The sequence below is a fragment of the Gavialis gangeticus genome, unplaced genomic scaffold (assembly GCF_001723915.1).
Source record: "Gavialis gangeticus isolate Ggan-Ray unplaced genomic scaffold, GavGan_comp1, whole genome shotgun sequence".
NCBI lineage: Eukaryota > Metazoa > Chordata > Crocodylia > Gavialidae > Gavialis > Gavialis gangeticus.
In genome coordinates this window covers 9,982,410-9,998,277 of record NW_017729020.1, presented here as the reverse complement: position 1 = coordinate 9,998,277, position 15,868 = coordinate 9,982,410, and the positions used below count along the sequence as shown (strand labels likewise).

General features: G+C 43.8%; 1 protein-coding gene and 1 long non-coding RNA gene across 2 annotated transcripts in view; one reads left to right on the top strand and one right to left on the bottom strand.

The window, feature by feature from the left end:
- LOC109295578 overlaps window positions 1-6,045 on the top strand; it is a 22,309-nt gene extending 16,264 nt beyond the window's left edge. The window contains exons 2-3 of the long non-coding RNA XR_002096767.1: window positions 2,191-2,197; window positions 5,938-6,045. This is a non-coding gene — a long non-coding RNA (uncharacterized LOC109295578). The remainder of the gene's footprint in view (window positions 1-2,190; window positions 2,198-5,937) is intronic.
- Window positions 1-15,868, bottom strand: part of UNC5D (unc-5 netrin receptor D) — a 326,435-nt gene that overhangs the window by 44,007 nt on the left and 266,560 nt on the right. The window contains exons 10-11 of the mRNA XM_019514323.1: window positions 13,855-14,232; window positions 10,428-10,512 (exon numbers count right to left, since the gene is read on the bottom strand). Coding sequence (XP_019369868.1) covers window positions 10,428-10,512; window positions 13,855-14,232 — 463 coding nt within the window. The remainder of the gene's footprint in view (window positions 1-10,427; window positions 10,513-13,854; window positions 14,233-15,868) is intronic.

Here is a 15,868-nt window from a genome sequence, read left to right as displayed (position 1 = left end):
TTTTTTTAAAGGGCCGGGAGCTGGGGGAGGTGGGACAGCCATGGGGAGGGGGCTGGGAGAGCGGGGGGGGTCAGGGGTCTCATGAAAGAGACCCCCACACAGCATGGGGCAACGGGGGGCAGTGGGGATCACTCCACCCCACCCTTGCAGCAGCTGGTGAGTGGGGGCTTTTTTTCCCCAAAGGGCCAGGAGCTGGGGCCAGGCTGTGCTGGGAGAATGGGCAAGGGATGGGACCTGTGTGATTTGGAGATTCAGCTGATTTGGCAGCAGCCGGATCTCTGAATCAGATTTGGCTGAACTGATTCGGGACAGTGATTCGAACCATTGAATCAAACCCCTGTCCCCCAAATCGGCCAAATCTGAATCCAAAGTGAATACTAGCCGCTTCACGCAGGCCTACTGATTAGGGCATCCTAAACTGTTTCCAAACTATGGTCTGTGAACCTGCTGTCACTACTAACCAAGCACTCTTAAGCAATTTCTGACTCAACATGCTTTTTTTTTTTTAAAGAGGGGCTAAGAAGTTATTAGTTTCCCCATTCTCCCTGAAAGGTGGTCAAGCATTCAAAATGGATCTCCTTTCCTCACTCCCCACCCACCATCACCAATGAGATCTTATCTATGTCTAAGGTTTCCGGTCAGGCTTCCTCCAAAAATTCACTGCATTGCCAAAATTCAGCCTCTCCCCAAGAAATCCTGCAATTCCATATGGTCTGCCCTTGCCCACAGTGGGTGTCTTTCAAGACCGTCAGAAACTGTTCCACTCCTTTAATACTGCTGTTGATGGGAACTTTGCTTGCCATTGCTAAAATTAAGTGTAAAGGAAACTTATCTTGATAGACCTATTATTTCTCCTTCGTGAACAAAAACTCTTTATATAGGTAAAGAAATAGTCTATTATTGATCTGTCTTTGTCTTCTAGATGTGTTTGAATTACCACTTACGTTGCTCTAGTGTTTCGAGGCGCACTCTGCTGCTGCACCTCCATCCTGCCAGGATTTCTGTAGCGGAGACAATTTCTTACAATCAGAAGGAATGAAAAAAAGGAATCATTACCTTTTTATGTTGCAAATGTGGTGTGGAGGCACAGGAATATTAAGTGACCTGTTTAAAATTATAGCGGAAACCTGTAGAAAATCTCAGGAACTAAACTGAGAGCTCAGTCTCAATCAAGGTCCTTAACTGCAAAGCCATCCATTCTTCTTTCATTCATCTAAGCCTAATAATTTTTTCATTAGAAGAGGCTGGACGCACTACTAGGCACAGTACCGTATTCCAAGATGCACTCTGCCAGGCACTAGCAAGGATTTAGGATTTTTCAAAAGGTGGGTGTGGGAAAAGCAGCCCATATCACAGGTGTAGCTGGACCCCTTGCTCCCAACCTCCACCAATATGGGCAGACTGCCCTGCAGGAGCTCCTGGGTACTTTTAAGTCCGTAAAGCAAATGAAAATCCCCGCTCTCTTCCCCTTCCTGCTCAGAGACATGCCTCCTCCCCCTTCCCGTCCCCCGTGCCCCTGCTTCCCACTGCTGCTTTCTGTACTGTTGTGGGGGTAGGGAAGCTCCAGAGCCAGCCAAGCTGAGCGGGACATGGGCTGATTTGGGAAGGGGACAGCAGCAACTGGGCAACGGGGAGTAGTTGCCTCCACTCTGCCTTGTCCTGGAACAGGCATAGGGAAGGGAAACCCTATGCTGTTGCTTTTGTCTGCATCCCCAGATGAGCCCAGCTCTGCTGCAGTGGACAGCAAGGGCTCCTGTGCTTCCCAGCCCCTGAAGACAGCTGGGAAAGATGTGGAGCAGGAAGGAGATGGCTGTTTGGGGTTTTCTTTTTTCGCTAGTTTGGTTCTCACTCCATCTTACTTGTTCAAGCAGGTGTAAAGAGAGAAAATTAAGTAGAGGCAAAAGATGCTTCACTCCAATTTCCACTAGGCGTAGAATCAGTGATTTTTTGTCATTACTTTCACAGACATTGGTAACACATGCTTTCTGCTACTATCCAAGTCAGGATGGTATCCAGCATTTAGTCTTGGTAATTTTTTCTGTAGGGGGCCATTCAATACATGCTTTATAAAGTCCCAGTTGCCAGCCCCTTCTTTGAGGTTCTTTGTGGCACCTGAGATTTATGGCCAAGTCTGTCTTTGGTGTGAACGCTCTTTAGAGACGCCACCATTTCCACCGGGGATTTGATTAGGAGCGTAGTTTGAGATTCGGAAGTGCTTCCAGGCAGGATTCGTTTTCTTCTTTAAGTACGAACACAAGTCCTATTTCACAAGGGACTGCATTACCCCAGTTCACAACAGAGATAAATGATTTGTGCTGAAACCTGTGCTGTGCACAGGTGATAGGAAAAACTGTGGGTTTTGCAGTTTTTAAATGAGAACATTTGAAACAGAGCAAGTAGAAAGATTTTGCCCAGATTGAGAATGTTCTTAATTTTTATCTTCTCCCTGCAGGGACTGGAAAAAGGACATAACAGTAGTAATGATGTGTAGCCCATTATTGTTAAAATGGGCTCAGCCTATGTAGTGCGCACAATGGTGCAAAGCCTGCCTCAGAGGGCTTTCATCTAGTCCAATATCCCTAAACGTCCTGTAACTGCACATTCAGATCCTGGCAGGCTCAATATTATGATACAATACGATCCGATATGATATAGTATGATACTCCTAGGGGAGGCAGTATTTCAGGTAATCTTCAACTTGATGGGAAAAAGTAACTAAATCATTGCTCCCCATTTACTCCAGCCCAGAATTCAACTGTGCGCCTAGTTCTGCGCAGTGAGCTTGTCCAACTAGCTGATGCCGTCCAAGTTGGAAGAGGCTGTATTTCAGTGTTGCTAAAGGGACACAGTCAGCGGAGCAATTTGGGATGCCTGTAGATTAAAGTTGATATCGAAATGTAAATCGGCATTCTCTGCAAAGGGAGTGTAACTCCTCCTACCAGAGGGAACAAAAAATTCAGGGGTGATCAAAGTGAACTCAAATTTCCGCCATGTCAGCACTGGATGCTGCTGCTAGATAAGTCTCTTTCATTCTACCCAAGTTAAGATAGCTGAAAAATACGTTGATACTGTCCCAACTCTGAAAAGGGAAAATGGGATTGTAATAGAAAACTAAATTAGTGTTTGCCTTTGTTTCATTTTATAGGATTTCATTAAAAAATATCTCCCCATGGTAATCCTCTGGTCTGGTTCACCACCTCTGTTTCTGCCCACAAAAATAAAACAGTAGGTAAAATTTGCTACTTGTCTTTAATTAACCCATTTTAATTCACTTCTGCAGAACCCTTGCAGATGAAACAGCTGGGGTGGTTTTTTTTTTCTTCCTTCCCTTCACATATCTTAATCTTTCATTGAAAATGATCAAAAAACGATGGCAGCAGATGGGGATGGAATATGAAAGTTCTCACAAAGGATTCCAGATATCAGAGAAAAAAACGAAAAAGGTTTCAGATTAAGTTTTGGAAAAATATCTTCAGGCTTTAAAATTCAGAGGCAGCACTGTGTTTTTTTCTTGGTTTTTAAAGAAAAACTCCAGTAATTATTTAACTATCTAAGCTTTTGTAACTAAATATTTACTCAATGTGCAGTTATTTTCTTCTTTTCACGTCCCTTCTTTTCAGAAATACCAGCCAATTTTCCTGCGTCTATTCTTACTTGAAAGTAGCTTTCAGGCTGAGGAGAAGAGAGGAAAGCCTCTATCGGGAATCTAGGACTTCCTGCTTCCCCCTTTGGGTACGGAGCTTTCATCCGCTTTGGCTTCTTATAGCACAAACCTCTACCAACTGCCAGGGCCACTACTCAAGCATTCAAAACAAGGCTTAAGGGATGCAGGGTGGCTATTCTGCACAAGAGTGTGTTCCCACTCGTAAAAGAAGAAGCTTTAACTTAGTCACTAAAGTTTGCTGAGCGTCTCCATAATGTAAATTATGAAAGCATAGCTAAAGAAAGCGAAGAAACATGCAAAAGCAAGAGCCCATTTATTTACGCAGTAGGAAGGTGGTTTGGAGCCTCCAACCTATAATGGAGGAAAGCCCCAAAAATCCAGTCCTTGCGCTTACGCTACAAACAGATGTTGCATTTATGTGGGATAAACCATTTTATCCTGGGACAAAGTGCAGTCATAGAATCATAAAGACATAGGACTAGAAGGGACCTCAACGGGTCATCTAGTACTCCCCCCCCGCCCCGCCTAAGGCAGGATCATCCCTATCCAAACTATCCTATATAAATCCTTTGTTCCTAGTAACCCCAAGGGGTGCCCTAAAAGAAGAAGAAGAAAAAAACTAGGAACAATGGTCACAAACTGACAGAGAGCAGATTTAAGCTAGATATCAGGAAAAACTTCTTCACGGTAAGGGGGGCCAAAATTTGGAAGGGGTTTCCAAAGGAGGTGGTGCTCTCCCCTACCTTGGGGGTCTTTAAGAGAAGGCTGGGTAGGCATCTGACCCCAGCGCTCTTTCCTGCCTAGGCAGGGGGTCGGACTCAATGATCTGTTGAGGTCCCTTCCAACCCGAGCATCTATGAATCTATGAACCAGCTAATGTCTTAGCAAAACTACAGTCAACCTGACAGAAAACCTGACATAACACCTGAAGTTATATCATTTAGACATCCATGCCTATTGTCCCAGGATAAATGCTAAAAAAGGTCCATGGGATAAGAAGTTTGAATAGGTTCTTCTGGGATATCTCAAAGTACATCTGAATGGGTATCTTGGGATTGAATTGTTGAATCAGTGACAGAAAAACAGCAGTGCACTCAGTCACTCACTAAACCCTGATTTGAAGGGTAACGTGGTATCCTGGGATGTTTCTGTTCTGGGACAATGTCAGGGACAAATGCAATGACGGCGAGGCATACTGCCACCTCAGCATCACCAATGGCCACCTGGCCAAAGGAGACCATCGACGGCATTGTGGAAGATGCCCACAAGCTAGACTCATCCCTGCTGGCCCCCCGGCAGAAGATCACCGTGGTGAACACCTTCCTCATCCCCCTGCGTCGTGTTTGTCCTGAGAGGCTTGGCAGTCCTCGAGACCCCCCTCAACAAGGCAGTCTCCAAGATCTGTCAGCTGCTAAAAAAGTCGCGGCACTTGCCGCTGAGGGCCAGCAATGAGATCCTGCATGTCCCCTACTGGCAGGGAGATGCCAGCGTCCCCTGCATGGGAGACCTCTGTGACACTGCGGTGGTCACCCATGCCTACCACCTCCTAACCTGCCTGGACCTGACAGTAAGTATCATCACCACCAGCTCCCTTGAGGAGACTGCATGCAGGAGGGTTGCAAGGCAACCCACCGGACATGACCTAGCCACTTTCCTCAGCTGCTTGCTGGAGGGCAAGTTTGGCAGAGACAGCAGGGACTTCTCCTCGCTGTCAAGCCGAGCCTGCAACATCATGCATCACCTCGGGAAGTGCATCAGCTGTACTTGGACCTGGACCTGGACCAAGGAGCGCCAGGAGCAGGTTGCCAGCCCTGCATGCCAACCATGTCACCATGATGCCCCCCATGGGGACATTCCTGGAACGGTTCCTGAATAAGTACGCTGGCACCCTGAGGGCCAGCCCTGACCAGGGTAAAGTCTTTGAAATCACCTCGAAGTGGGACTCCAGGAACCACTTCATGCCCAGTGGCAGCTTCATGTGCTTTGTGGACTGCTTCCTCCACTGCACCCGCCTCAACTGCCTGCCTCTGAACGGGGCTATCCGCTACAGTCACCAGGACACGAGGTGCCAGCAGTGCAGCTATGAGATGGAGACCCTCCCCCGCATGTTGTGTGCCTGTAAGCCACATGCCAGAGCCTGGCAGCTCTGCCACAAAGCTGTCCAGGACCGCCTGGCAAAGGCCATTCCAGATCTCGTGGGGGAGGTCTCTGCGAACCACACTGTCCCAGGCCGTGAGAGCCAGATGCGACCCGACCTTGTCATCACTAATGAGGAGGCCAAGAAGATCAAGATCATGGACATAACAATCCCCTTCAAGAACTGGCGCCAAGCCTTCACCGATGCCCGGGCTCGCAAGCAGGAGAAGTACGCCCCGCTAGCTGACATCCTAGGAACCGCAGCTACAATGTGACCGTGGACGTGCTTATTGTGGGAGCACTTGGAGCCTGAGACCCCAGCAACAAGAGTGTCCTGCATGCCTGCCATGTCTCCTGCCGCTATGCCAAGCTGCTGCGGCACCTCAGGGTGTCTGACTTCCAACATTTTCAAATAAAATTAAACCTCTTCCCGGCTTTACTTGGCTAAGGTGAGGAAATCTGTTGTGGGCATCAGGCAAAGAGACGGACAAAAAAAATGAAGGATACAAACTCCAATCAGAAAAACTTCATTATGAAGGTGGTGCAGCACACAGCTACGATACAGAGCTAACACTTTGTGTTTGAGAATAGGTGGACCAGGGCCTCAGCTAGTATAAACTGACACAGAGACTTTGCATTAGGATCTGGCCTCGTGTAGGTAGGTATCTAGAGGCAGCCATGAGAAATAGCCACACGAGCAAGGCCAGGGTCTTGACCCTAGCTCAGAAAAGGGCAGGTAAGGGCCATGCATTTGAAAAACCTGTTTTCTATTTGTTTTTTAAAAATCAAATTTGAATTTCTCTGTCCCTTCTTGTGGAGCCATCTCAGAGGACCCAGCAGTCTCACTACCCCTCTTTAAGAGGCAAATGTGAAAGGGGAAATAAAAGGATTGCCTAATTCCTCACTGTAATGCAGTTTCCACTGAGGGTGCAATGCAGCTGTTGTTGAGTAGCCCAGAGGGAAAACTGTATGACAGTTTTAGGACAGCGAGTACAGCAGACTACAATACCCATTTGAAAACAACAGAGAGTTAGGCAGAAGAATATCACAATTCAGGACTGAAGTTGGCCAGGGCACTTGAGTCAGTGCACCTCCCCTTGCAAAAAAGCTGCCATCTCCAAATAGCTTTAATGACTTTTAAAAATGATTATTCCCATTTTGGAGGTGGGATCTGCAGCAGTAAAACTCCATCTAGCAACATGTTCAGAGAGGTGAGTGACACTAAGGAGACTGGTGGAATATGAAAACCTAAATTGCCATTTCTGCTTCCTGCAGTACCTCTGTATTCCTCAGAGATCTCTTATCCAAGTACTGGACTGACTCTGTTTAGACAGATTTGACAGGACACTAAGATGAAGAATCTCATTGTAAACCATAAGTGAAGCAAGTAAAGTACACTCAGCAACGGTACAAACAAACCCGTAAATGATACATACCTTAGCAGAGCTTAGCAGCAGGAGTAAAAGGCTATACTGTTGAGTGTCCGGGCTGTGCTGATCTTTACCTTTATATTAATATTTTTTAAGGCTTAGACCAAGGTTGCCTGATTTGGAAAAATATAGCTGAGTAAAATATAGTACACTGGAATGATTGTGACAAACTCTCAAGAGCTATACATCATCACAGAACTAAGTGACAAGTTGTATTTACCCAAGAGGACCGAGAAAAATCAGAATGCATGCAGCAAAAGGGGAAAAAACAACCCATAAAATATCTAAGTTTTTCATGTATAAATCAAATACACTCCAATGTAAGTATGTGGAAAGGAAAAGAACTGCCGTTTGTAACAGTAGTGATAGTTTTGGCACAGACAGTTAAGGTAACGTTAAGAACGAAAGTCTAGGGGGACTCTGAGTATTGTTTAATGATCTGAGAGTACTTGAATGCCAATGTTTCTGGCTTTGAGGATTTTTTATTTGGGGAATGGGACTTGTAGGCAAGGGATATCAGTGCCTCTTCTATGATATTTAGGGCCTCTTCCAAAATATTTAGGGCCAACCTTCAAAAATATTTTAATTTTAGATGGCTGACCTGAAAATGATTTTTTATGGTGCTGAACAACATCAGTACGTAGGTATTTCAAGTTGGGTACCCAAAGTTGGTGGATGTATTTGGGAAAAATTCAGCTCCTTTTACTGTCATGTTTGACCGTTTGCAAAGTGTCTGCAAACTCATCTGTCTTCCTGGGAATCTTGAATTAATGCACGTTCGCGTTTCTCATCTCCCATTCTCAAAGCACTTTAAGAACAGTGCAAACCCTAATATCTGCCAGGTTTCTTCAAATCACAGGATCCCCACCAGAATTAGTATGCCATGAATCAAAAGGGTCACTTAAGAAAAATAATGCGTTCAGTAGTCAGATGATGTAATATAGAACGAACATCACTTAGAAACAAAATGCTGGAAATGATTCGTAGGGCTGTGGAACAAAACAAGGTCAGATCTGCCTTAGGAAAATGAAATTCGAGTTACAAAAATAAAGGATAGCCTCTAACGGTGAGAGCTTGAAAGATATGGCTTGCAACCATGTTCTCCTTCAAACCTGCCCTCCAACTCTTTATTAGCATCATGACATTATGCTACATTCATGACCTAAACAACCTGTCCCCAATTGCTGTGCTCAGTTTGGTTAAGTTTCTATTTGCTATGTCTATTGTGTGTCCCGGGGCTTCAGTGGAGTTTCCAGCTAGGACCTATTGGAATTGAGAAAATAACTTGGGCTAAACTTAGCACTGTGCATCAGCAGAACCCATTGGGCTCTGAGAAACAACTGACTGGTATAGCACTTCAATTCTGTACAACCCATGTTGTGTGAAAAGTTAAAGCCAGTGGGAACCAACAAATCCTTTTATGGGAACAGCTATCAAAATCTGTTAAAACCATCTGTTTCTCTGACTGTTTTGTTTCACAGCAATAAGGGAAAAAAACCCCCATGTTTTACAGTAAGAGGTTTCGGACCCAAGTCCAGTGTCACTGTCATAAAGTAGGTCTGAAATAATTCTACTGAATACCATGGAATCACTCTAGATGTGCAGAGGTGTCTACAGCAACAGAATTAGGCCTCCCAATATCTCCAATGAGATACAGTCTTAAAAATGTCTGCAGAAGAGTTATGTTCGTTTTGTGTGATGGGGCGGCAATGGCAGCACAGGATGCAACTGTGTAAAGAAACCAAAAAAGGGTTGTATTTCTTTTGTTTTTGTGTTGCCCCCTCCCTCCCCCCTGCCAAATTAAAATCAATTTAGTGGGAAATCTTGGAGAAATCAAAACAACTTAACACTTCTTCAGACATTATCTTTGCTGTCAAATGCAGCATAGGGAGACTACCTTTAAGGCTCAAAAGACCGTTCCTGTACCTACGTTGACTCGGCCATTGCCAAGACAGCTACCGAGGGCAGACTCTTTTGATGTCTTAGAGAACGGACATATCTATAAGCAAGGAATTGAATTGAGAGCCCACTCATCAATTGAACATAGACTACCAGATGTCCACTGGATGGAGGTAACAACAATTCAACTGGTACCAGCAATGGGAATATTCAGATAAATGACCTGCAAATTGCAAAGCTCCTTACCTGAGATATTCAGACAATCAACAGATTTTTCATAGCTGAATTTATTGTTGTAGTAAAAGTACTCAAACTACTATTCTTGACATCATGCAATTCCTCTGAAATCATTGGCGTTATGCTATTATAAATGAGTCTGAAATGAGGCCCCCACATTCCATTACGTGATATAATTATGGCTAGAAATTGACTGGGCTAAGATTCAGAGAGACCGCAACAAATTAGAGGATTGGACCAAAAGAAATCTCACAAGGTTCAATAAGGAGAAGTGCAAAATCCTGTAGTTCGGACAGAGCAATCCTATGCACGGGTACAGTCTGGGAACTGATGGGCTAAGCAGCACCTCTGTAGAAAAGGACCAGGGGTTACAGTGAACAGCTAGCTAAATATGAGCCAGCAGTGTGCCTTGTTGTCAAGAAGTCTAACAGCATCCTGGGCGGCATTAGTAGGAGCATTGCCAGCAGATCAAGGGAAGTGATTATTCCCCTCTATTCGGCACTGGTGAGGTCACATCTGAAGTACTGTATCCAGTGTTGGGCCTCCCACTGCAGAAAGGATGTGAACAAATTGAAGAGAGTCCAGTGGAGGGCAACAAAAATGGCTAGGGGGTTGGGGCACATGACTTTGGAGGAGAGGCTGAGGGAACTGGGCTTATTTAGTCTGGAGAAGAGGAGATTGAGGGGGGATTTAATAGCAGCTTTCAACTCCCTGAAGGGAGATTCAAAACAGGATGGAGCTGGACTGTTCTCAGTGGTGGCAGATGACAGAAGAAGGAGCAATGGGTTCAAGTTGCAGCAAGAGAGGTTTAGGTTGGATATTAGGAAAAACTTTCTTACTAGGAGGGTAGGAAAACACTGGAACACCAAAGAAGTTGCAAAATCTCTCCATCCTTGGAGGTTTTTAAGGCCTGGCAAGGCAAAGCCGTGCCTGGGATGATCTAGTTGGGGAGGGTTCTGCTTTGAGCAAGGGGTTGGACTAGATGACCTCCTGAGGTCCTTTCCAACCCTAATTTTCTGTGATACTCCAGCTCTAAGAAAGAACTGCCATGTTGTTCTTACCTGGTTTCTCCTTGACCAATGGTAAGATAAATTTCCCATGAACTCTCTTCAGGGATAGCACCATGTGGTATCAGCAAACTGACTCCTAAGATGGAATAAATATAGTGGTTATTGCTGTACTTTCCAAATGCAAGGATTCTGGAAATATTTTGGGCTTCAAGAAAAACTTGAAAAATTGCCTCTGAATGACGGCCTCTGGAAACTCTCTAGCGTCCTAGCAGAAAGCTCCTATTAAAATGGGAATAAAATGTGGGGCCTTAAGTGAATCAGATTAAGAACCCCCATTTGATTAAAATATTTTACTTATTTATTTGTACTGCACGGTGTCAGATTAAGATCTAATTGTGATGGTTGCCTCGGCCCTTTTTCTAAAGGATACGTCGAACAACTACTTTTACAGCCATCAGAATCTAACAGCTTCCAGTTGCTACTGGTCTAGGTCAGACTGTAACCCCAGCCGTGGATAGGCAAAAAAACCTCTGTGTCCCATTAACAATCCTTAGAGACATCTTATCCCCTAGGGAAGATAATTCTGTCATTGGTGTCAGGTCTTAAAAACAATTTTCTGTGTGGTCAGAGAGGATAAAACTGCTAAGCTTCAAAAGTATGAATGCAAATGTAAAATCTCAGTAGTCCTTTCCTAGGTGTAGTACACAGCAGAGTTAAGGAGGCTCAGCCCAGGCCTACAGTTCATGAGGAGTGCCGGATCTCTCTCTCCTCTGTAGCAATTGCTTTGAAGTAAATCTTTTACATCAGCTCCCAGATAACAGCCCACAGAGCACAGTTCTTCTCTTTAATGTATCTTCTTGTTTATGATAAGAAATGAACTGGGTATGCAGGAGGAAAAAAAAATAAAGCCTTTTGCAAAAATAAAACCTCAGGGTGTCTTCCTCCCCCTCAAATAATGTCTCACCCTCTCTTTCATCAGAAGAATCAATGCTGGAGTACAAAAGCATTCAATTTGATTATTATAATTTCAACTGAGAGAAGGCATCCTTTTAATTCCATTACGGAGGCAGCCTGAACTGCACCCTTGTCAGCAAGAGCTGCTGTACAGTCGTGCAGTCCGAGACTCGTTACAAAACAAGTTATTTGTGCTTTAAATTTATGAACATTATTCAGTAAGGTTCTGGTTATCATTAGTTTCTTGCACTTGTGCTAAGAGTGAGGCACACTAAGAAATTCTGCTCTGTACCTCCCGGCAATGAGATCTGTTATTAACTGTGACCTTAATATGAATGTTAGGGGCACAGACACCACCATTACATTGGTTAGGTGTCTTGTTTGTGATTATCAGTCACCTATCTACTGCTCTCGCTTTATTGCTGTAGACAAACACTTTTGATATTTATGGCTGACTTTAGTGCAACCATTTTGCTTGCAGGCAGAAAGGATAGGTTCATACTGTAGTGGTATTGATAAAACCCAAGATGGTTAAACGGGTGGATTTTTCCCATGCACAAAGTGCAGTTAGGCAACTAATTTGCAGTGAAAGGCAATGTTACTAGGTACCACCTGTGCCTTTGCAATGTCCTTCTAAGTATTCACCTGGCTTGCATACTGATTTAGAAAAACACAGCAGTTTAGTCATCCCATATTCACATCTTACTTCAGTTGGACATTTAAAACATCTTCTTTGCAGGATGAATGCTACTGGATAACAGGGAGCTTTGGTAAAAAAAGAAACACCCGCTTCGTGTAGGACAGGAGAGATAAGGACCAGAACCGCATTGCTCTGTGTGCCCCCCAACAACAGCACTTAGGCAATGCGTGTTTCAAGTCAACCATCACTCATACATCAAGCTCAGAGGTTACAGAGCTCAGAGACATCCCCAAACTATCTTAGCTTTGCCTCAATCAATGATCTATTATTGTTTTTCAACACACAAGAAAGAGTGTAAGAGAATGTTGTGACTGAATGTAGCTGAATCTCTGCCGTCAAGAGAGCTCTGTTTTATGGAGTGGGGGGAAAAGGAGACAGCTTGAAGCTTAAGGGCCCAGAAGTATTTTCCCATTTTTGACATGTCACTCCCGCAGATATCTTTGATTGGGAGAGGGGGAAACTGCTACCCGGCAGCCTTTTGTTTGATATGAAAACAGAACAACCTGTTTTTAGTTCTTCTCTATTTAATAGTTTTTGCATAGAGGATACATTTCAAAGCATGCATGCCTTTCTTAACCCTTCAACTGAGCTTTCCCAGATCCCAGAAAGCTGATGCGGAAACTCATTACTGCCAACCACATCATCATGTGTGTTCTCTTTTTCGCTGCCCTCAATTTTCTTCATCTAAATATCAGTGTACGTTATGAATCCTGTCATTTGTAAATCTTCGTTGAGCTAGCTTTCAGTAGTGAACTTTGCAATGCTGATTTGGTACCCCTGAGTTTACAATATTAATTCTTGAACATAAAAATCTTTCAGGAAGACATGAATGCATCCTGTGCGTTGGGCATTGTTCTGACTCAGTTTCATCTCTTCCAATGATATATTGCTATTCGTTTGTTCTAAATGTAAGCTATATTTTCAGTGCTGCATGTATGGCATATGAAGGGGAAGGCTGTGCAATGCTTTGGAGCGCTGTATTCAAACCGGAGGGAACAAGTCTGGCTGCACTAAGCACAACTGTCAAGTGAAGCAGAAGTCTTGTCTAATGCCAAATTAGAAGTAAGAATCACCAGAACCCACACTGATGCTTGAATCAGCAGGTAATACTGGTATCAGGCCAATTCTGACACAGATACCATTTCATAACAGACTTTACCTCTTAGCGATGTGTATTTAATATCTACATTGTAAGTAAAGTTTTGATGTTCAGGTTAATCCTGAGTTATCAGATAACTCTGAAGTGACATGCTATGGGAATCTTTTGAAATAGATTTAAGCTAGAAGAAAAAGAAAGGAAATTAAAAAAAAAAGAAACAAAAGCAGACTAATTATACTAACAGATACACCGCCCTAACCTCCCAATAGTCTTGCACTCTTATACACCATAGACATCTTGCAAAATCATCCTGAATTCTGACAGAATGCATTGCTTCAGTCTTTAACATCATTAGTGCCCTCTTTCATTTTGTCCACCAGGGCTGGGGATCTTGATCTAGTAATAAGCTTCTTGCCAGACGCCCCACTAATTGAGCAGGGACTGAGTGAAAAGAAGTCTAAAGGGGTGTGACTTTGATGCTAGGGAGGCCGTGCAAAGGTGTAGGTTTAACAACTCAGCCAGACATAATGCCTACTTCCTAACAAGGAACTCACACCCGCCTCTGAACTTGGCCCTGGCTGTAATTTTACCAAACCAAAGCATTTGCTAATAGCAATGATCTATGAATAATATGCCTATAATTTTGAGAGCACCCAAGAACAGAGCTTTCTTTTTCATATCATAAAACCATTTTTAAAGCACATGAGCAGGAGGGATCAACTCACCTGTGTTTGGCATCACTAACCGGCCCCCCAGATGGCCAAAAATCCCAGTGGTTCTCAGCTCGCTTCTCGTGGAAAAAGAGGAAAGGTTCTGAATATAAGTGGTTTTGTTTCTGGCGTGTATTGTACTGAAGCTTCTGTTGTTCCCATGAGGAAATGTCCCAGAATGTGCCTTTCCATGATATTCAGCCCGGTCTGTCACCCCCAAAGAAACCATGAATGAACTCTGAACTTTGACCTTGATGTCTGACAAGGGGTTAAAGAGTGATGATTCTGTCATGAGTTCCTTGTCCATGGGGTCTTGCAGGCAGATGGGTCCGCTGTATGTTCTGCTCACTGTCAGGTCAGGCTGCATGGATGAGTTCAGAAGGAGGGAGTTACCTGATGAAAGGGAATTGATTGAGCACTCAGTTATATTTCACATGAAAGAGAAACTCTTCTGTGCACAGGCTTTCCAACTAACATGCCTAGAGATGCTAGGATTGAATTCCAGCAACTGGGCGAGTACAAGGAAGTGAGGTACCCTTCCACAGCCACTCCACTTGGTCACATTTTCATTTCACACGGTATTTTCCAATTTGGGGGGCAGCTCAGTGGCTAAGGTGGGTGACTGGGAATCAGGACACCTAGCCTGGACTCCTGGCTCTGCAACAAAATTACTGCATGATCTGGGACAAGTCACTTCAACTGGCATTTTCAGAAGCGCTAATCCCACAGAAGCAAATTTGAGCTCTTAAATCAAGCGGAGAGGCCTTTCAAAATCCCACTCATCACCTGTCTGCCTGTACTTCAGTTTCCTTGTCAGTACAACAGAGATGGTACTTCCCTAAACAACAGGGAATGTTGTGATGTTTAATTAATGAAGTGCTCCGTCATCCTCAGTCGACAGGAGTTGTACTAGATATTCACAATATTGAAGAGCTTGTCTGTGCTTCCCCGAAGTTTTAGCACTGTTTAAATGAATGCTATGATTTTGTAACCTAAATACTATGATTTTGTCCCTGATCCATAAAGGCAGATCTCAGTCCTTTCAAGCAGACAAAGAGCATCAGTGAAGTCACTGTGCTTCTCTATAGGTACCCAGAGCCCTGCTGGTGCAAAGTTCACTTAGATAGTGTGCCTTAGTGCTGAATCATCCTAATTTATTTATGCAAGCCAAGTGCATCATCCACTCCTTCCATCTCACTGTTCTGTCAGCTTGAAAAAAAACCCACAATCCAGTTAAAACTTTAAAACAAAGCCATCCTCAGGGACACTATGTAATGTAGCGTTCCAAAAAGGCTTAGACGCGAGGTTTTGTCTGTGTTGTTTTGATGATCGTTCCGAGTGAAATCAGCATGAATTCTTCACCCTGGCATCCTCCTCCTGACCTCAATGCTATCTCCCGTCTGGCTTCTTGTTTCCCTTTCTAATGCTCTCAAAAATGAGAATCTCATAGGGTAATGTTCCAAAGGAGATGAAACAATGCAGTAGATCTAAAGGATACTTGATCACAGTGTTTTTTATGCTCCAGGCAATTCCAAAGCATGTGTAGCCAAGAAGTGTGAGGGGGAGGTAATATTTATATAAATGCAACCTCACCGGGTAGAAAAGCCAGCTTCTTCCTCAAAACCTTTTCAGTGAGCCTATGGGAACGGATGGATGAAGGTTTAAAGGAAACTAGGTTGAACAGAAAAGTGGGACAACACTTATGTAGTAAAAATTGGCTTCAAATCTACTTCTCAGACATTTTTTGGCTCAAAGACTACCCTGTGAAAGGGGGAAATGACTTAATCTAAGCCCTAAAGTTTTAAGATCATCTTCTGATTCTTGATTGCCAACTGAAAATGTAGCACAGGTCTGGTTTCCAGAAAAGGCGGAGCTCATTTGAATCTTTGAAAGTTAGGCCCATTTCGTGTTTTAAGTTGGGTTAGCAACATTAAAACTGACTTTTTTTTTTTACAGTACAGGATGTGAACCACTCAGGAAACCCATTTCACACAAAATATTGGAGATTTTTATATTGTTCTTGTCAAAT